This window comes from Rhea americana, unplaced genomic scaffold (assembly GCF_003343005.1).
Source record: "Rhea americana isolate MKP2758 unplaced genomic scaffold, rheAme1 scaffold_58, whole genome shotgun sequence".
Classification (NCBI taxonomy): domain Eukaryota; kingdom Metazoa; phylum Chordata; class Aves; order Rheiformes; family Rheidae; genus Rhea; species Rhea americana.
The window spans coordinates 4,723,344-4,746,154 of NW_028186734.1; the positions used below are offsets into that span (position 1 = coordinate 4,723,344).

The 22,811-nt window shown below is 38.1% G+C and overlaps 1 protein-coding gene across 5 annotated transcripts in view; it reads right to left on the reverse strand.

The window, feature by feature from the left end:
- SLC35D4 (solute carrier family 35 member D4) overlaps positions 1-22,805 on the reverse strand; it is a 60,903-nt gene extending 38,098 nt beyond the window's left edge. For 3 of the 5 annotated variants that reach the window (XM_085319319.1, XM_085319316.1, XM_085319318.1), the window contains exons 1-10: positions 22,656-22,805; positions 19,106-19,152; positions 16,423-16,500; positions 12,298-12,379; positions 8,989-9,066; positions 7,561-7,586; positions 6,102-6,153; positions 4,752-4,800; positions 2,634-2,679; positions 1,774-1,809 (exon numbers count right to left, since the gene is read on the reverse strand). In XM_085319319.1, the coding sequence (XP_085175445.1) occupies positions 1,774-1,809; positions 2,634-2,679; positions 4,752-4,800; positions 6,102-6,153; positions 7,561-7,586; positions 8,989-9,066; positions 12,298-12,379; positions 16,423-16,500; positions 19,106-19,152; positions 22,656-22,727 (566 nt within the window). In that variant the 5' untranslated portion in view covers positions 22,728-22,805. Of the gene's footprint in view, positions 1-1,773; positions 1,810-2,633; positions 2,680-4,751; positions 4,801-6,101; positions 6,154-7,560; positions 7,587-8,988; positions 9,067-12,297; positions 12,400-16,422; positions 16,501-19,105; positions 19,153-22,036; positions 22,395-22,655 lie in introns of those variants that run through there. The other 2 variants (XM_085319317.1, XM_085319320.1) reach the window with 2 other exon arrangements.
- Positions 22,806-22,811: the final 6 nt, after the last annotated feature.

A 22,811-nucleotide genomic window follows, 5' to 3' on the forward strand; every position in this document is an offset into this window, starting at 1 on the left:
AAAAAAAAAAAAAAAAAAAAAAAAAGTAGCTTTTAAATACAAACCCCTGCATCATTAGACCGCACAGTTCCTTAGAGAACAATACCTCCTTTTCAAAAACTTCTAAATCAGTAATCATCCCTTCCACTCAATGTGGAACTCCTGCTCTCTGCTGGACACAACCTCACAGACTTCAAAGCTAACACAGCAGAGAATCTGACCCTGATTTCAATCTAATCCGTAAAATTAAGACCTTGAGCTAAAATCTGAATTTAAAGGTTGAGGCCCAGGCAAGCTTTGACTAAAACAACAATTGAGTTATAGTCAGATGCCAAATGAAAAAAAATCACTTTATTTTACTGCTTTCTTAATTTTTCTCCCTTATACAAATAGCTGCCAGGAGAATAAATAGCTGCTTTAAGTAGAATAGCTCTCTCAAGACTTCACAGATTATTTCTGTACATAGCAGCATATCTCCAAGTTCTGTGACTGTAACATTCTTCTAAACAGCTCCAATAGACACAATTGCTTTCTTTGACTAAACTAGATTTGCTTTGTAGTTCAAAGTAGATGAAAAATGACAACTGACTTGAAACAAAAGCCTACTGCAAGCCAACTGATATTCAGACATTGCCAATGCACAGAACCTTGGTGAATACTCACTGGAACCATATAAATCCATAATAAAAGGGCTCCAATACTCCTTTATGGATATAGGTGATTTGATCAGACTAAGATGAGTAATCGTGCTATCGAGTCGGTGTTCATAAGATAAGAGGGAACTGCAGTCAAACACCTGTCCTACTGCAGTGTCCTTGATGCATCCCTATCAAAGATCTTTATCAAATGTGGTCAGACAAGAGCACACATTCATGCAAATCAATTAGACAAGCACAATTTCACTTTTGTTATGCTTATCCATAACTTATGCTCTCTATTATGCTTCTATCCAAACCCATTGATGGGTTTCATTCCTTTTGATCACTCTTCTTCCTAAGAGCTTAGTATTCACCCTGCCTAGTATTTCCTCACAACTTCACCTACTGTTCCAAAAAGAGGTCAATGAGTATAAGCAAAGTGAGGTAAGAGGTTTGCTTATGGATGGAGGAGGATCTAGCAAAATCTCTGCAAAACTTACTTCAAATAAAGCCTCAGAAAAATATAGTGGAAGCCATGAAAGCTGATTGCATTGGCTTAGATGGTTCTTTGGGGAAAGGATTGGCAAAAAACAGAACAACAACAACAACAACAACAACAAAAACCCACACCCACAACCAAACACTCACAAGGGACTCTAGTTGGTATCTAAAGCTCTTTCACTAACCACAAAATAACAAACCAGTTTTATATATCCTAATCAGCAGAACAACAAAAGGTCTGAATTACTCAATCATCCTAACAGGACTCTGATCAATCAGTTACTGCTCATGTTTTTTGCACATGGTACATCTATAACCACTGCCTCTCCCTCTAGCAATTTTGTGCAAGTTTGATTTTTATGAGTGGGGGTTGCCAAAGAGGTACTCTTTAAATATCATTCTGGAAAAAGATAGCTCTCTTGTGCACATGGTGATAAAAAAAACATAACACATCTTTACTCCCCAGGTGTATACTGRCATGTCCATCTAACCATAACCAAAGCATTCAGCTGCTAAGCAATGTTCTTTCCATGAATATCCTGCTACCCAAACATATTTAAGTAGTAGCTATGAGTTTTCTAAGCCAGACATGGCTGAAAATGAAAACATACCACATAAAACCATCTCTGGTATATTAAAGGCTTATTGATTTTACCTGAATATATAGTTGATGTACTGCTGGTCCAGGTCACTGAGAAAGGGGAAAAAAAAGGATGTTCTTTTAGTAACAGCTCATTTGATAGAAGAGATTAGTATACTAATTTACACATCATTTACACTGCTTTTACATTACTTCTGTTGTTATTATGCCAATGGTAACCTCATTGAAAATGAAGGTAATAGGAGACTGACTAAAGACTGGAATCCTTTAAGCACAGATGGAAAACAGTGCTGAAACAAATGGGCCTATTCATATCCTAAACATATATGTATTGTGTTTACATACATGTCCGTAACACTCAGTGGGAACATATCCATCCCCATACAGACAATTGCAGATTACAGATGCTGTGAACATGTAATGTCACCTGATTTCAAAAGAAACTCCTGTTTACTCTTGGTTTAGTGCTAAAGTGCTCATGAGATTGGTGCAAAATTACAGGATTTTTAAGGTACTTGGACATTCAGGTTTTGTTGCAAGTTACCAGCTGTTGCATGCTCTTGAGACTTTGTTTCAAAGAGGCATTCACAGGCACAAACCCTGCAGCTTTCAAGGCTAACACAAACTAACATTTCCTCTTTACCTCTCTGATATTAATCAGAGGATCTTTCTCCAGAACTAAGTTATCATCCTTTGATAACACACTATTTAAAACTAATGTAGTGTTTGAGTTAGTATAAATATCAATAGTCATATGGTATAGTTGATTATCAACAATAAATATTGCTCCTCTGGTAAGAAAAGTTAATGATCATTCAAGAGTGCCTGATAAAGCAGAGATCCCTACAGTTTACCCAACTGCTAGATAGATGAGTCTAAATCTTTCTTTTAAAAAAAATATTATAATACATTACCTTAGAGAGCTAGGTTTCCATAACTTGTGAAATACTTTGTAAGTCCCTGTAATTGAAATGACAAATATAATTGCTGCAACATGCAATCATTCTGACAAACAATGAATTGTTTGACCATGGTACAGACTCACTCATGTGGAACCTTCTGAATTACAGTCAGCAACATGGTACAAAGGATGCCTAAACCATGAGTAAAGTCACCTAACACTTCAAATTAATGGTTTCCAAAGTATTATCATCTCAGAGTACTGTCATACTATATGTTTCTCCTAGTCTTTCTGAAGAAGAGAGAACTCCTAGCTCATGACAGTTATCAAGGGACATGGGTATATGGGTGTTTGTATAAGTATATGAAGAGAACTGCTGCAGAAAAATAGGTTCTTTGTGCCAGCCCACTTGGGGCAGGGACCACTACGTCTTCATCCGTGTAGGCTGTTGTCACTGTTGCCTCTAAACCACCTTTGCTGTTTGAAGTTTCTTGAGCTTTAGACTCTCAAGGTTCTTGGCACTCTTGACCTATTCACTTCCTGGTGTGCTTCCACTTCTGTTTTGGAAAGGCTTTAACTARTCAGGGAAGGAATAATAAAGCTTCAATCTCAATGTTTTTTCCGGACTCTTTCTTCGGGGCTATTCTTTTTTTTAATCGCAAAGAAAATCACAACATGAAAAGCAAATCAGCTCGAACACTACGTAATAAATCTCTTCAATTCCACCTTCTTTAAACAAGCTGAAAGGTAGAACAGGTATCCCTCCTTCAGTGCTGTCTTAATTAACTGTATGTTAAGTTGGTTCACGTGTTCACCCTCTCTAGTAGCTTCTTTGTCTTTGTGTAATTATACTTCCTATTAACTAAAAACCCAACAGGCATGACAACAGCTTTCTCCCCAAAAYAAGAGAAACTGAAAGCAGCTATATTTTGAACATAAACATTACACTGGCACCTCCTACATATTTTAACCATACGGTAGAGGGTTCCTGAATACTCTCTGCCTTCCACCTCTGTGGCCTAGCACTGTTTTACAAATTAGACCTCGTGACTTTGAGAAAGCAGTAACATGACTTGCTACAGCAGACAGAAAATATTTGAAGTGCAAAATCCTTAGCTTTTTGTTTTTACCTAAATAAGCAAATATTTACCATATGACATTTCCTAAATACATACACACACACACACACACACACACACACACATATATATAGTTTGTTATTTGTATGTTAACATTTTAGACTGGAATCTCTAGACCTTCCTGGACACAAATACATAAAAAGACACAACTTCTGCCCTAAAAAGTTTACACTATGAATAGACAAAATAAAGACAGAATTATCTCTATTTTGCAGATGAGATTTAACATATGAATCAGTCACTCAAGTCTGTAAGACACCTAAGAACTAAATATAAGTTCCTTATTACCCAGCCTAATGCTCCAAAACCCACAAAATTACAAAATTACCTAGTTAAAAATTGCTACTTTCTTCAGGTTCTCTGCCTCTGACTGTTACAGCTTTCAGGAGAAGAATCTGATTTACTTAAAAATAGACCGAAGATTTATTTTTAAAAAGACAGAAGAGAAATACACAAATACTGATATGTCATGAAACCCACAGTCTTTTTTTTTTTTTTTTTTTTTTTTTTTTTTTTTTAAGCAGCGTATATGATTGCACCAAAACCCCACATTTCAACATCCTTCCTCTGGGAGCATATTCAATGATATTTTAGAATATTATCTATCAGTTCTTTAATAAAATCAATGTGTTCAATAAGGTTCTAACTACAAGCTATTCCCCCCCCCTTTTTTTTTTTCGTGTTTCCTCCCACTCTATAAGGAAGGTCCCTTAGTCGGCAACCATCAAAAACTCCCAGAAAAGCTTACTGTTTATCAAAACTACATACGCATTTTCTTATGTTAAGTGACTGCTACATCTAGTTTATTCTACTGATTTCAATATAAAAGCTATAAAGGAAATTAACTTTCCTATCTTTACTGAGCATCTTTATTCCTTCCAAGTTCTTATATCAAGAATCTTAAATATCAGTAACTTCATAATAAACCTATAGTTTGGTTTTCTAACATATTCATTTTTCCCAATTTTTTTTTCCAAAAGAAAATGACTTACCAAGACAGACCAAGTGAATAAAAGCCCATAAATAACCATTTGGATCAAACTGCAAAAAAGAACATCTAAATAAATAAATGCAGAGTCATATAAGCACACATGTGGACATTTCCTCACAGTTAGTTTAACAAAGCGAGTATAGTAGAAATTATACTACAAATAGTACTGTATTAGAGAATACTAAAGGTTTCTATTTCCTCTGGAGACCTGACATACTCTAGATATCTTTATCCTCTTTGTCTCTGGCTCTCAAGCAGTCTATGTGAGCACAGCTGTTTCCTTCACATCATTCAAAAAAATCTGATAATATGGACCCCGCTGTGTTTTTTCTTGTATTGCAGCCATTTTTCATTCAGCAGAAAAGTTAATTTATGACTCCTCCTGTACATTTGGATAAGCAGCCAAGGATGAGCAAAGGGGTAAGAGGTTTTTGTCTCCTTTCTGCTCTCAGCTCCCACAGCAGCTAAACAGTCTCTCCAAACCTCTCATTCACTGCTGGGCTATGATAGGAAGAAACTCATTCCTAGACCAAGCAAAAGTGACAGGGAAGATCATTCAATCTGCTGTTATATACCACCCTCTTCTTAAGGGTATCAAAAAAAATGCTTTAAATAGACATCTACCTCTAAGCAAGGTAGGCTCTCTTCACAATCAGAAATAAACATTTTTGAAGGGAATTCATCTGGCATGTTTTATGTCTACTTTTATTTGAGATGACTTATACACCAGAACTACCTACTCTGAACTGTGGACTAGGAAGAATGCACACAAGGCCAGCTAAGTTCCACATCACGGATGCATACATTTGATCAGATGCATCCAAACAATTCACAGATTTATAAGATATAACTTCACATATGAACTGAAGTATCTATATCAAGCATGAAGCCTTCGTAAGCGTCCAAAAGAGAAAGACAGGCACCTCCAAAGAACAGATGTTCAGTGGACTGGACTACTGTCTAGAGATACCTCCTTCCTCTCTCCAGAGACTACAGAAAGAGTGTAGAGTGCTCACAAAGATAACTCAGGAACCTGCTTAAGTATGTGCAGTAAGTCCAGGTCTAAGTGATTTGCTTAGAGCCCTTTTAGGGGTTAAACAAAAGTTTTTGCAGCCCCAGGGTTTACCCAAGACCTCCAGGTCTGAGTTACTCAGAGGTTTTACCACAACACAAACACATTAAGAACAGCAACAGTGTAACAAGGCAACAGGCCACATTTATAATTCCTTCAACAGAACTCACAGACCTAAGCTCACAAGTAAAAGCTGCATCATGTATGTCCTCCCTCATTTGCTATCAAGATATAAAATATCAAGATTAATCTAGAGCCTGTTTACAAAGCAGAGCTCACCTGGGTGTCACATAAAGGAAGGCATACTGCTGCTACCAGAAGAAACAATGCACTGTYGGGAAAAGAAAAGACAAGACTGAAAGCTCACAACCTGGATCTGTACTCCCCAGGGAGTTTGGAGGTTTCCACTCAATTTTACACTGGTATTTCATTTGTTTCATTTTTATTCCATATTTAAGAAGTCACTTCTGCCACCAAAACTAATTTTTCAGAATTAATCTTCTTCATAATTAATACACAGCAAAGTTGTAAGAAGAGAAAAGTGACACAAAACAATCTCATTAGTGATGCAAACAAACTGTTGTAGGAAATACTGTTCTTCACTTGCCATCTAGCTTTCCTTGCATACTTCAGAAAGCTGAAAGAGAACCAATTTTTAATCTATGGATGGCTACCAAAAAGTTTATTCATTCAGTTAGATGGCCTATCACAACAACTCAAGCAGAAATAAGAGGGGTGACTACATTCAAGGTTATGCTGTAACTCCAGAATGCAGACCAAAGTGGGAGCTGAAGGTATTACACTTGAAGTACCTTAAGGGAGGACTTGTGCTGTCCTTAGTCAACAGATTTGGGCTAAATAAAAATCTTAAACTGTGGCTGAGGCAGTACTTCTAAAGGCTAAACTGAATACACAGATACAGAATTTCTATGGACTGTCACTATTAATGAGTATTTGCTTTTGCAGTTCATGTACCGACTTTCTAGCAGAGTAGGAGGAAAAGACAGAATAAAGAAAAAAATCACTATCCTTGACTGGATTATCATCCAGTGGGCAAAACAAGGTCATAGTAAGCTAGGTAATGGAAGCAAAGCAGAGAAAGTAGGAAGACAGAGCTTCTAAACACACTAAATAGTAAACCAACATTGTACACTAAGAACAGCTAAGCGATTACAAAAATATGGAGAATATCAATTATATGTTCTTCAAGGGAATTGGGGAAGAAAGAAACTTCTAATATATGAATGGCTGGCTTCTGTTTTTCACTATCTCCTTTCTGAAGTCTAAGCACCCAGGGACAACAAAGATTTTTGAGGGTGTGATAACATATGAACATGAACATATGAACAGTGCTAACAGAACTGGATATCACCCACCTTTTCTTTCCTAAGACAGACATATCTAGTTGTTTTCTATCTCCTTTTCTCTCTCCTTTTCAAAAACATTTTTTTTATGAAAGCACTGCTTTGCTATTCAGAAATACTGTTTTTCTGTTTTTTAAAAATGTTTACACAAGAAAAAATATATCTACTTAACCAGTTCCTCAAAAACAGAAAGTAAAATTTAAATATTTAATTACTCCTATGTTGCTATTCAGGCTTACTGCCTACAGGAATGTGTCTTACATTCTTTATTGTTTTGGTGTATCATTATCTGAAGCAAATACAAGAAGCTGGAGCCAAAACAAGTCTGAAAGTTTTTTTAAAAAAAGAACAAACAAAAAAAACCCAAAACTTACCTACAGACTTTCAGAAGAGATGTCTGCTGTAAAAAAGAAAGCGGAGTTAAAAACACTAAAGGTAAGAAATGGTGAAAGAGTGCTTTCCCCTTTTATAAACAGAAAGGGATCATAGCTGATCTTACTGCAGCAAAAACACTACAAAAACAGTGAGCGACATTCAACAGTCCATTATCTTTGAGTACTGCCAAGCAAATTTAATTTGAAAAAAGAACAAGGATTACAGATCGGCCTCCTCCAACTTCTGATTTATACTTACAGATTATCTGCCACTGAGCAAACTTAAAACCAGATGTGAAGTTCACACCTGGTCTTCAAACTTAYCTTTACCTTTACCAATACTGTGATTTGTATTACTCTGATACTGAGTATTCTTAATTCATTAGGTACTACCCTAGCCAAAATAGTTTTGATCTAAACACAGGAGAGTTCCTCCAATCTTCTGGTCCAAATTTATTCCTCAGAAGCTTCCCAGCAAGACCTAGGTTTCTATTATCCTTCTCCATGGTACTTTGATTTTCAAGGAGAGGGAACCTAGGCATGTGAGCTGGAAAGACAATGTGGCACACTTCGGAAGGGTCAGCCATCGGGAGACAATGTCCCGGGGTGTGCCGTCGTACACACTGCTGTGCTCCGTGGACACGGTCTCAGAGAGCTCTTCAGTTTATTAGGAGTAACAAACACTGATCACTTATTTATCTCTCCATATACACATGGAGGGGAGGGAAGATCCCTTCTACAGCAAGCTGGCATCCTTTGTAGAAGAGAGTTTGCAATGAACAACTTCCCAATGCTATCTAACATAGCAATTCTCCAGTAAAACAATTAGAAAAGCATTTCAGAGCTTGGAGCATAGTGTGATCTCCAGGATCTCTCAGTTTATGAGAAATAGACTCAGCTCAAAGTAAGCAAGAATTATTCTCCTGTCTTTAAAAGGTCTTGGGACAGATTCCAAAACATTAAAAAAACAAATCCAAAAAAATGATTTCCTGCATTTCATGTGGAAATGTAGTCTACCTATAACCATACAATGTATCAAATGCTAGATATATTACACTGGCTAGACATTAGGACCCAGTCCTCTATCCTCTCAGTTCAACTGAAGAAACTCTTACATATGGCAACAGAGACGGGATGTTAATTTTCAAAAGGGGGAGGAGAAGAAAAAAATTTAAAAAGCAGGACAAAGCCTGTCTTAAAAACACAGATCAAACTGTCGATACGCATTTGCAGTGTTTCCCTAACTAAAAGGGAAAAGAAAAGGTCAATATAGATCCTTGCCAACAGCAAATGTTGGACTCATTAATGACCAGCTATCACAGTAAGATTAGAAAAACAAACAGTACTAAAGCCAGTAACAAAAGAAAGTAGGTTTCTTGTTATAGAGTAGCTATATCACAGAAGGTATCATATTAGCACATCAATTACCTCTTTCTGCACAAACTTCTGGAACCCACAGGTTATAACTTCTGCTGCATTGTGTACTGTAAGGAACATCGGAATTGGCTACCATGGAAAGAGAATAAAAAACAGTCTCAATAACTGRGTCACTCTAGTTCAGGCTAGCTGTCCCAGGGTTCTTTCGTTTCTGATGACTGTAAACCCACATCACAGCTCCTAAGAGTGCCTCAGACCCATCCCCAAAATGGAATCGCTATTACATAACAGAGGCACTTTCGTGCAACTGCCTTTAAATCCAGACCGTTCCTAATTCTCTGACTTTGGGGTACACAATCAGTGTGTTTCTACATAGCTACCACAGGGAGATTTTTCCAAGTATGTGCTTCTAGTTTTGCCCCTCCTTTCACAAATCTGCAGCCTCGACAGTAAATAGTTTTCATTAGTTTTCCCATCTCTGTCTACTGGTATTAAGAACATTCTGTTATTCCTAGCAACAAAATTATGGGCAAGATGATTTTAGGTGATTGCTTTCAGTTACTGCTATGAATACCTGCCAGAAAATAGGGTGGAAATGTAATAGTTCACACACAAGAAGTGCTGAAATTACAATTAACAAGCTGTCTGGACTCCTTCCCAAAATGAAATCAAGAAACAAATCCCAATGATAATGAGTCAAACTACCACCACCCCCAAGCAAAAATCAGCAAGAACTAGTGGTTTATAACACTTCCTCCAAATCAGGTCCATGGGGTAGCAGATACAGTCAAAACTGAGGCAATTCCCTGCCCCAATTTAGGTAACCTAAAAACTGAAGCAGAAGAACTGCCCACTCACTCTACTCACATGAGTAGAGAATGAATTAAAATTCCAGTGATGTTCACTCCTCTTAAGTATCAGATGATATGCTTAGATTTGACTTTGCAAACAAAAAAAATYTAGGTTTTGGGGAGATTTTCCTTTTCCCATCAAGCTGGATAATCATTAATTAAATATTCTAAGTCACAATGACAACTATGGTGGATCCACAAACAAGAAAGTTATACCAAGATAACTCTTAACACCTCTAAATTAGCCAGGAATGAAAAACCACACAAACACAGCTGAAATGAAATTGTTAGTTCCTGCTTCACCAGAGCTGAAAACCAATTCTCAACCCTGTTGCTGGACAACTGAGAACATCATTACAGAAGTATCTAACATAAGCATCTTGAGCSCGACACAATTACAGGAAATACAAGAAAAAGATACACGAGAAAAATTGACAGCAAGAATGTACATTCTTCCTTTTGTGGAGTCAATTTGTTGTCTGTCCCCCTCCCCCCATTTGGAAGAGCCTTTTGGCTCTTCCAAATGTGTTTTGGAGCCAACAATGGCTCCAGTTTGCCTGGCTCCAGTTTGCCTAGCTCAGTTAATCTTCTCCATATGTTTGTTGTCTTTGATGTGAGTGGGCTTAGTGCTTACAAAAAGAAAGGTTTACTGGTTGGGCAGACAAGGTGAACAGACTCTGTACAAACCTCCCCTCACAGTCCTGCATATTTTTGGTAATGCATCACAGTCCAGAGCTAAGCAGCTCTCCTCCAGTTCCAGCCCTGAACTCCTGTGCAGGACAGGCTTCTTGTGTCTCTTGTGAGAGATAAATGGAGATTAAGACTGTAGTCCTGCCAGTACACATGGAGTGTTTGAAAGTAGATGCTTGTGGCTTTGATCAAAAAAAGTTCACATAATTTCTACTTTAGAAATAGACCCATTTAATTCAAGTACACTGCTGCAGTGAGATAATTTAGATACAAGGATGAGGAGAGTCCTTTTTCCTTCTCCCTGTGCAGTAAAAATATTGTAGGTAGAGTTATTGTAAGTAAAGCTTGTATTTAGGATCAACTTTTCCACCAGTGCAAGGCTTTACACGCCACTATGGCTGAGACTACTCATCTTGGTGCCTTTCCTCAATGGCAAAATAGTCACAGAATTAGGCCTCTAAATCCCCATTTATGTAAAACAAAAAAGACATGTAGAAATGGAAGATGTTGCTCAAGAAAGATCTGGGATACAGATCAAGACCATTCAACCACAGAGGAGACTCAGCTCTTGTGTGGCTCCAGAGCATCTCACTCTCTTCAATGATCACAGCATAGGGAAAAGAAAGAAACAAAGTAACTTATGAGAGAACTCAGAAAGATGAAGAAATAGCAAGAAAGGATGTGATTCATTCCTCCTCCACCTCCCAGGTGAGCAAGCAGAAAAGATGATGATGCCAAAGGGTCTGTTACTGTTTCCAGGCAGTTCTTTCCTTAAAGATCTCTACTCTGTTCACACAAGGGAGGCCTAATTGGACTTGCTTTGACAAGGAAGTAAACACAATTGCCACAAAACAGCCAGTCTGGAGGCACGTAGCATCTGAGCACAYGGCCTAGCTTTCCTGAAGATCACTTGGGTCTGAGATCAGGCCCACAGCCTTGCCTGAGAGGACAGAGATCTCCTGTCCTCTTCAGCCCTACATCTCCAACAGCATGTTCAGGAAGGGACCACAGCAAGCAGATTCTTGTTGAAAATTCACATTTGATTCTTTTTGAAGTTTAGGAGTTGACAGCAGTAAGCTGGCTTTGGAGTTAGATAGGATACTTTGACAGAATGTAAGAGGAAACTAGCAGAGAATCTGCTCTTGCAGACTGTATAACAGCAGATAACACTGCTGTTTTTTAAAAAATTGAGGTCACAATTTTTCTTCTTTTCTCTTTTGGTTGTGGCAACAGTGGATCATTTAAGAAAAAAGCATCTAGCTTTAATAAAAGTAGATTTGACATCTCCTAAATTTTTGGTATGTTACTGTGATTCAAATGAATCATAAATCTGATCAATCTAGCCATTCCCATAACCTTTTCCCAACTTTCAATTTATTTCTTCAAACCTTGTAAAGCATCAAAACCCTGACATTGAAAGGGTCTCCATCCTTTTCCTAAACACATATCCTACTGATCTATGTCCCATTGCCCACTTTGCAAAAAGTTACAGCTAGTAACTTCTTCAGCTTCTTCCCTGTTGGCACAATTCAGACTATTAAGGATATGTTCTCCAAAATACTGAGCGCTCTGGAGAGATGCTGAGTGCTTTTGACTGTCACTGAGGTCAAGGAGATCTGTGGCTATTTTGCACCTTTTGATACTGCTCCACACTTCATAGGACTGGACCACTATCCTAGCATAGTTAACAGGTTATGTTATTTAAATCTTTCTTCCCTTTTCCCCCAGCCCAGGAACAGCATTAAACTCCTTGTGTGAAGAGAACGATCTTTGTTCATAGAGACAATAAAGAACTAACTCCTACTTGTGCATTTCTTACCAATCTAGACAGTGCCCTGGAGCCAGCGTAAATAACGCCCACAAAAAGTGCTGAAGCAGGAAGCCATGACAGGACATCAGACCTGTGAAAACAATTAAAGCTCTATTACACCACCACATTCTGTTTACCTGTAGTCAGCATCAGTTAGTTGCAAAGAATAGAACAACATATATATATATMTATTTCAAAGGTGTGCACATTAAATTCATTAAATTGATTGTTCGGTATTCCTCCCACTTACTAAAGAAGTCTGAGATAGAAATGAACCATCTCTTTTAACTGCAGATATGAACTAGCAGAAATACTTCTACTCTTTCTCACACTCTTCCTCAAAAACTGTTTAATGCCTTCATGGCAATTACTAGTATTGGTTTTAATGGAGAGAAATTTCATTTCAACTGATTTCTTTGATGTAAAAGGAAGAAAAGCTGACAAATGAAGGCTTGAAATGCCACACTTGCACAGACAGCACACATTTTCACTATGCCTAAGTACACTTGCCCACCCACACATTCATTTCTCAGCCAGATTTACAAAGAGATTCTTCCTAAAGATCAGATTGTCTCTGTGGAAGCCTGTCTCTTGAGATTTCTTAATGATATTCCTTTGACTAAGCCAAACTCCTAGAGGCAGTTTGACAACTAATAGAGGAATGAAGTCGTCATGATCTGATTTTTGTTTAAAGTGATATTGTAGTGGGGTCAGATTTCTGTTTTGAGATTGGCCTTCAGGATTCACATTACTTCTTTGCTGACCTCAGTACTTCAGGGGAAAAATGGGATCAGGTAGGTGATAAATTTCAGAGGGAGCAATGTAAGATACTGAGTCAGGAAAAGAGTGGCAAAGACTTACAGGCCTGATCCAAAGACTACTGAAGACATTGGTACCCCCACTCTTTCTGAGCTTTGAACTACAGTTCAGACAGCACTGGTGAATATTTCTGATTCTTAGAACAAAATAAAATTGTTTGCAATTCCTTAATTTGGATCACATTTCCAGGTAGCACAGAAGAATCAAAATTCCACTATATTACTACATTTCACAGAATAGAAAAATAGACCACTAAAATAAGAAAATTAGAATAGTTTGAATAAAAATAAAAGATGCCCTAAGATTTTTACAAACATAGGGCAAGAGAAAAACTGTAAACACCATGTTTCCTTTCTCTTTATAATTTTCTAAGATAGTTGGTCAAAATCTCAGAGTAGCAGAAATAGAGCAATCTTTAGATCATTTCCCTTGGGGGGGGGGAAATACTTGCTCCGTTTTTTGGGGGCAATCATCATCATTTTTAAAGAAGCACTGTGCCTTTTAAGGTTATTGTCTCAATTGGAATTTTACAGAGACCAGGATCAAAAACTGCCATACTGCATTACCAACCAATTCCTGTCAGAAATCAGCCAAAAAAGAATCTCTATTGGAACCGGAGTAAATTGGAGAAAAGAGGAGGGAATGGAAAGAGGGGAGGGAGGCAAAAAGAAGAAAAAAAAAACAAAGATGAATGATTGCACCATAAAAATATCACCTCTTCATGCTCTACACCACTAAATCCTAGGAATCCCAAATATGTCTCCATTTYCAATGCAGTAATGCAAAGTGTAATGGAAAAGGACTTCAGATGCTTTTCCCATGATGTAAAAGTAGAATTTTATGTTGCCAAGGGGGAATTTCTGGACTGGAAAAGAATGCATGAGTGTTTGATATAACATATCAGCACTTACAATCTGTCCTGTATACAAACCAATTAGTAGTTTCTTGTGTTGGCAATACAATGATGCATGTGCAAAGAAAGCAAGCTCAGYGACAAACAGAACTGACTTGTTTGTCATTGCTAGATTTGCAGCTCACTGAAGTCAATAGGTAGTTTTCCCTAAACTACACTTTTAAGCTTTGGTTTAAGCTAAGGCTCTGAGCTGCTACTTAGCTGTGGGGAAATTGCAACAACAATAGAAATAGCAAGCCAAACACAGCCAATTTAGGTGCCTAGGAGGTTAGGCAGAAACTATGAGGCAGAGATCATAGCACTGGAGGCGTTACACAGATACTGTGCTTATTCTTCTGTGCTCCACAGAGGCCCTGATTTTGATACAGATTTGCAGAGAGTCACCATCCACCCTTCAGAAACAGCTCTCTTAGCAGCTGGGAGAGCTGAGGGGAAATGGAGGAAAAGTAGGTTCTCTATAAAACCTCAGGGAAAGTAGTAAGTAACACGTTTTACGGAACTGAGGACCAGTTTTTATTTGGTCTTTACTATGMAGTTAAGTTCCCGAGTTTGTCAGATGCTTTTGACAAAAGGGTGATAATCTCTATGTACTGAAATAATTTTTCTAGGATGCTTCTGAATAACTCGAACTAGCTCAGAAAGCATATGAAATGAGTCTGCAAGAGAGAAGATACAAAGACTACCAATGGGTGCCAGTTTATGATTTCTAGTATTAAAAGTCTGGATACAGTATTCATAAATTTCCTATATGTACCAAAACAAAAAAAAAACAACAAAAAAGAAAAAGCTAGATCCACAGACCAATATTCTGTGAGGGGAGGGAAAAAAAAAAAAAAAAAAAAACACGGTTTCATACCATGGGGAAAAGGTCTTTGTAAGAAGGAGGAGCTTGAGGGGAAGTTGTGGAGAAAAGCCTTTGAGAAGTTATATTTCTGTGTTGTTGTACCTTTCTCCCTGCTTTCTTATAAATACATGCTGAGTCTAGCTGAGCAAAGCATTAAAGCATGTGCACAATTCTTCTGAATAAAGACAGATTTAAACTGATGCCCAATACTTTGCTAAATTACAGCCAAAACACAGGAATGAATCCTAGTCATTTAATTTCATGTGTAGCTAATACATAACCCACCTATTCCAGAAGACTGCTGAAAAGGTTCCCAAGATTTATTTTAATCAGTTTTCCTAGATTATGCTGACATCTGGCGGCCTGAAGCCTCTATATTCAAAACAGAAAAATTTTCCAACAAGTACTTAGATAAAAGCATCTTCAAGAGCAAAGAATGATTCTTGTTCAGTATTTTCTTTAAGGTGTTTCAGGTTTTGGAAAAAAGATACACACAAACACACAGACATTCTCCCTTTTTCTTTAGGATTTTTGACAAAAAGCTTTCCAAGCTGTAAAGAAAAAAATCAACTTCTTTATTTTCATGATTTAAGGCAAAAGTAACTTCTCAACCAGCAATGAAACCTAAATTAGAAAGGACATTAACGATGGCTGTATTCCTTTGTCCTTCAGCTGTACTGTGAGTACAAAATATGCAGGAATAATAAAAGCTTCATAAAAATACGTATCGCTAACTGGCACTAAAGCAAGATTCGGTATCTAATTCTGCTTCTACTAATAACAATGACAGCTTTTATTCTAATATCCTCATTTTATCTAAACTGCACTTAAAAGATAGGAAGATAAATTCTGCTTCCATTTATAATTCCAGTTAAATTTTGAGGGTGATGTAGGCACTTGCATGTACAAGAAAAAATGTGGGCTGGTTCTTTACACATATGCATGCACAAAGCACTTTATTCCAAATGAGAAACTGCAGTTTTGCAAATCAGCTGTTTGAATCCCAAACTGAAAATCCATCAGCTATCGTCAGCTAATACAGAATCACAGGAAAAAAAAAAAAAAAAAGATTAGAAGGGAGCTCTGGTAGTCATCTAGTCCAATCCCCTAGCTTCAAAGTTAGGAGATGTTGCTCAGGGCACAGTCCAGTCAAGAGTCAGGTTCCGAATATCTCTAGGGGCAGAGACCGAACTCTTCCTCTGAACGCGCAAAATGCTATGATACATAAATGGTAAAACAAAAAGGACATACCACATTCCGTGTAGCAGACTGCATCTGTATGAACACAGTACAGTATTCTGGATGACTTTTCTAACTTGCTGCCACTGTCAGTTCAAGCAGGTGATCTTGATCTATAAAGCATCTTTCAATCTAGAATTTTATTATGATACAGATCCTGTGCACTGCTGTAATGACTACTTGCTTTGTGTTTGTGACTGACAAACCTGCATATAAAATTATGCTTTAGCAAGCTACTGTCTTCCACAGCCACCCTAACTACATCATAACCCAGCTACAGAAAATAAATATTTAGTAAATACTGAAAACCCCACAGTACCTTGAACATAAGTTTATCTCCACCCATCCCAGCTTCCAGGAGGCATGCAGCARAAGTCCACCAACTAATGTTTGCCATCTGAAATAGAAACAAAGTAGTACCTCTGAATTATTTTTTTTTTTAACTGCATGGAACATGACCTTAGAAAACTCATTTCTCACAGCACACCTATGACTAACTATCTGCCTTTCCTCCAGTTTAACCATGGATGCCCACTATTCCCTTTTTCTTATCTTTCGTGGGTCTTTGTTTCCTCCAAAATTCCTGTCTCTGGTGCTTGCCCCCTCCTGTTTCAAGTGTTTTATAAAGGACCATCTGTCACAATGTCACTGGTCATACTGTTCAAACTCCATTTTGTTGTCTTTTGCCATGAAAGGTTTACAATAATAGTGATGTTATAGCCATGATAGTCTAAAGATACAAGTGAGACAGGGTTTGTCACAGGAGATAAATATCCTTTCCACAGGAGATAAATATCCTTTCAAACTGAGTTGTTGTTAGAATAGACAAACATACTTTCAGGATTCAAGACTTACTTCCATTGGACCAAATAAGCCCCAAGGATGAGAAGTATTGTCCTGGTAATTTCAAAYATAACTCTGACTTCTCATGTTAGTTCATTCTGGACCTAGATTATAAACTCTGCGACTCAGACTGTGGGTTTTTTTCCTTGCATCTTGTGTAGCAAGCATCAAGTGAAGCATCAGCAACAATCAAATCATGATGCTGCACAGAGCCTCTTCGGTCCAGAGCCTCTATGGAAAACTTCTTTACAGCAAGATAGCTTTGCACATCAACCATGACACTGTGGTGTTCTTACTGAAAAAGCATATAACAATTAAAGRCATTCTGGATTGACTTATCCACCTAACAGCTTAACAGCTTATAAAGAGATTGCTCAGACTACTGAGGAAACTGTATGTGAGGCCTTAAAAAAGCTTGCAGATAACTTAAAATTAGTACTGATGCACACTGTGTTTTTTTATGCTTTGAATAAATTATCCGTTTCCTCCTTCTTTTGGCTAGTAGTTTTCAGAGAGGTGTTTCTTGGGTGAATATCCTTGAATATTTAGCACAGTTCAGACAAATTATATTGCAATATTAAACCACATTAGCATCTGTAATTGGTATGTAACTGGATTTATTTATTAGTCCCATTCATTGCAAAGCATCTAAGCAATTTTTAAAAGCTCTCTCACATGCATATGTGCACATACACACACATTGGCCATTGTACATAATGCTGCCTAAGGTGATTGTGAGAGAAAGCAAGCTGCTTGTCCATAAGGGGTATGCTGAACATTCAGTGCTATTATCAAAGCTCACTTCACACCATTTAAGCTCTCATGTATTCCTCAGCTAAAAGCTGGGTAATCCCTGATGTTCACCACAGGCTTGATCGTGCTCCGTCCCAAGCGAGTGACAAACTCCTAGCAACTTTAATTTGAAAGATTTAGAGAGGACAGGGAATATCTTCTCAGGTGTTAAAGACAGAAGTTGAAGTTAGTAACAGCTCCAAATGCTCAGCACCATTTCATATAGTCTTAAATTATACACAGAAGGGAAACAGTTACAGTAGAAAATAATAGCATGAGCTACTGAGGATAACACTCTTTTCCTTTTTTCTTTTGCCATAGCTCTAAATGAAAGTGCACCTGAGCCTCTTAATAATTTTCAAGAAATCATCTTTAAAAGCCAGCATTTATGGAAAAATATGAAGATGCTGAAAGGCAGTACAGCATTTCCAAATGCTAGAAAAGGCAGATAACTGTGGTAACACAGATGCCACAATGTAATTGCATGCCATTGAATGTATGCTTTTTTACTGTTGACTTACCACACTTGCATTTTACATACATTGCTTGAACCTTTCCCCATATGATAAGTCTTGTCCAAGACAATTTTTGTATACATGAGACAACTAAAGAAAGCACTCRTTGCAAACTTAATAGAACCGAGTATGCTCAAAGAAAATGAAGATTCCCTTGGRAATTATTTTTACGGTTGTTCACAGTCCTGGGGCTGGAGGGCAGGCAAAAAATATGCCATGCTAAGCAGCAACATAGGATTTAAAAATTACCCAGTGTCTGTTAATCTTATACACATACCAAAAGAACAAATGAGGGAAATGTTGACTCTAAGAGGCCACATGCAATTCTGCTAAACATCTCAGATTAGTAACAGCACTGACAGTATGTATGGATATTTGGCCAAACATTGTATTTCTCGTTACAGTCATTAAGATATGCTTGTGATTTACCATATACAGCAAATAGGCTAAATATGAAAATAAGCAACTTTATATTTGTGTTTGCCTAAAGATTGATTTAAAGTAGGCTTTCATTAGCATAGTGAAAGAGAATACACCACATGTAAACATTAAATGCCGCTTCCAATGACAGGCTGTATTATAATTGCTACTTTTTGACATAAAGTATAAGACTTCCAGAAAACCCAGAAATTATGGAGAGTCTATATCTCTTAAATACATTACCAGTATGATGTTTAAAAATTAACCAGGACAACTAATGAACACTTTACTAAGCGTTCATAAAACAGGTTCTCTAGACACCAAAAACCAATAATGGCACGAAGTACTAAAGTTAGCTTTAGCATGGAAGAGCAATACCTTTACTAAGGAGAGTCATTTTTCAAACAAATGTACTCTTAAAATTGTACTTACCCTTGAAAAAGGGTAGGGTAGGTGAATTTCAGGACAGACAGGACGTACTGGAAAACAAATACCAAATTAATGGACATCAAACATCCATGGTGTTATAACATCAACAAGCAATCACAAGAGAATGAAATAAAGGAAGTTCCTATTAAAATAAAGAAAAAAAAAAGATGAGACATTTTGAAAATTTTCAATAATTTCTCTTCCAATGCCAGAACTGCTGGATACTGCCCCAGTCACCGTGAGAGGAAGCTGACACTAAAGTACATGAAGGATGGAATAGACACACTGAATGACAAAGACAGGGCTACTTGCTGAATTGCTCTCTCAATTGCTGACCACACTTCTTGCTTTGCTCTAAATGGAAAAGAGTTTACAGCAACAAAAAATATAAGCATTTGTCAACTACAATTGCATCATGGCACAGAGGCAATCTTAAGCAGAATTAATCATTTCCTGATGGTTATTTCATTTCACAGACCTAACATTCACTTAGCAGTGTTCCAYGTAAAATATTAAGCAGTGTCTATAAAGCACTCTGGAGCTGTTATGCTCTGCAGAAGTAGCCTTGCCTTTGCTTTGGTGAGCTTTGACGGGGTCTTAGTTTTTGAATGCTAGTGTCCTTTCTCACTACTGTATATATGTGCGTGTGTGTGTGCACATGTGTATGTACACACATACACACAAATATGTATACACATGCACACACAAATATGAGTGAGAAATAGATCTTTACATGTTACCTCAGGGTCTAAAAATTTCCTGTGATCAAGTATATGACACTCTTCCTATAAGGGAAAAGGATGCCTGGGACTTCCCTGGAAGAAAGGAAAAGTACCCTACCATTCCTGCTATGAGCCAGCAGAAGTTGTCAATGGCAACAGGAGAAGGTAAAAGATTTCAGAGAGAAAATGGAACTAAGCACTGTGCAGGTCCTTTTTTTTTTTTTTTTTTTTTTGTGAGGAGTGGGTCACTAAAAAGATATCAATATATGCAGAAACAAGGCATGTTGATTCATAAACAGTCATATAATACATACACTTATCAAATGGCATTTGGGTTTTAAACCAGGATGATATACTTGCACATATCTGTATTCCACTTGCATTTACCCACTGTCCAGAACAAGCAAAAAGTCTGTATTCTGGTTATTTTAACTTTGCTGCATTAAAGCATATATTAAAGTTTTAAAATGGAGTTGACAAAGAGGGCCCTATGTCAAAGCCTTTCCAACTTCCTCTCAAGTACACTTAAGCCAAGTGTCTTTTCCAACTCATGACACAATTTGGCAGCTCTTCTAGTCCCTTTCTGTTACTAATCACTGCTCCTAACAGTCTGCCAAATAAACTGCATTATTTCTTCCTGTGAACTTTGCTTCATTTCTGGACTTCAGTCTACTTCTGGACATTCTTAATAGTAAACGTACCTTGGAACACAGATCAGTAGTCTACATACAGAACATACATTTCACTTTCATCTCTGAAAAAAAGCTGTATTTCCCTAACTCTCCCTCAGGAAATCCATACCCTACTTGCTTCAAAAAATGTCTTTTCTCTCAGAAATCTGCTTCAGGAACATAGAGGTACTCTCTGATATATATGACAGGAACAAGTAGCTACTCTATCATAGAATCATAGAATGGTAAGGTTGGAAGGGACCTCTGGAGATCATCTAGTCCAACCCTCAGTATAGCCCATACGGGGATTGAACCCACAACCTTGGTATTAGCAGCACCACACTCTAACCAGCTGAGCTAAACCTGCTCATATCGGGTCTTTAGTTTACAATAATAAGACATTTCAAAGGCAAGCCTTAAAACTCATCTAACCCACTGGCATCAATGATTTTCACTGAAGTTCCCCAGATTTCAGCGGTTTTATTTATGACTATTTTCACTGCAACTTCCACAGAGCCACTCTCACCAACCAACAAGTCTCTGGAAAATCAGTGAGGGAAAGAAAAAACAAGCAAACAAACAAAAACAAACGAACAAACACACACTCAGGMATTTTGGAAGGGTATTCACATAGTCTAGGTTAGACTGTGTGGGTGCTCCCTAGAGTGCCGGTGTCACTYCATTGGCTCTCAGGGAAATCACACTCTTAACTGACAATCTCTGAATCAGACTGAAGTCAGACACCTAGCTAACCTGAACTGGATAACATTACTGACCCTCCTCCAAGCTATTTCAGCTATACATTTTTATCCACTACGTGTCTATTTTTTGCACGCTTTTCTTTCTGCTTCTGCTTAGACTTTTCAACAATACCAACTGGCAATTAAGTTGCACAGTAGAAAACACTGCTTGTCCTTAATTTAGAGGTTAAACTACTGTACAGGTAAGTGTAGGTTAATATTTCTGTAGGTATTACTATAATGCCTTGAATATTTAAAATTTTCTTTTGCCTAGGTTCCAGGTTAACAGAATTTCTTCTGTGAAATCTTCAAAATTCTGAAATAGTAACTGATAATTAATGGAGAAAATCCTGCATTGTGGCATACAGGCATCCAGGGGCAGACTGGAATACAAAACAGATCTCTAATGCCTCTGGGCTCAATGGTTGCTAGATATCTAATAATATATTCAGTACTACTGATATTTTCAAGGTAGCATAATTTCTGGCTTTATAACTAACATTTTATTTATTTGAACAATAAGAAATCATCCCTTTATTCTTCCAAATACACTGGTCTTGAAATTTATACATTAGAGAAGCGTAAAGATCTTGCACATTCAAAAAAATGGAAGTGGTAGAAAAGGCAGCTATACTCTGAATTACAAATGCACACTGGGACTGGCAATGGTGGGTCTTCTGGCTGAAATGCTGTTTTGTAGTCCTCATTTTGGAGGGATTGACTAGCAGGCTTTTCCTAATCAGTACAAAGTACACARAAAGCATGCTTTTACTTTTGTTGCAGGTTCCTCACTTATCTTACCTTTTCAGGCACAGGCCACTGTGCATCTGTTAGAGCAGATTAGCAGTCACTGCTGCATATTTATGGGTCTCACTGACAGACACTGAATAAATCCAAAATGCAGTCTGCTTCCTTGCTATTTTTAAGGCTCCTCTAAATCTTTGAGAGGGCCTTAAATAATCAAAGTCTCCCACTTTCTTCACAGAAAGCAAGGAAAAAAGGCAGTAAAGGTGCACTACATAAGCAGAGCATAAATCCCAGTGACACAGCGAAGAATTGAGGGGACTTGGCCCTCGTCTAACACTGCTTTAGCCACACTGCTTGGAAGAGCGATCTCTGCCTCAGCCTGGAGCCGGCAAAGGGCCTCCTGCTTCAAGCTTCCACGGCGATTAGGAATGGGGACAGAAACACTCCACAACAACCATTTCTACTCAAAAAAAGGGGGGGGGGGAAGGAAGGAAGGAAGAATCCTCGTGGTGACAAGCAGCTGTCCTGCCACCTATTCTTTCCTACCTAACCCCCAAAATAAATAAGTAAATAAATAAACAATAGGATCTCCACGGCTGCCCCGACACCCCTCAGCGCCGGGCCGGGCGAGGGGCCGTGCCGTGCGTCCTGGCGCTGGCGCCGCCGCCCTCACCTTGTTGGTGAAGCAGGAGGCCACGTAGAAGAGGCAGAAGGCGATGCCGCCCGCCGGCCGCTTTAAATACATCTGTCAACGCATGTCGCGCCGCCGCGCGGAGGGGGCCAACGCCGCAGCGGCGGGGCGCGCCCGCTGCGCGCCGGCCATGACAGC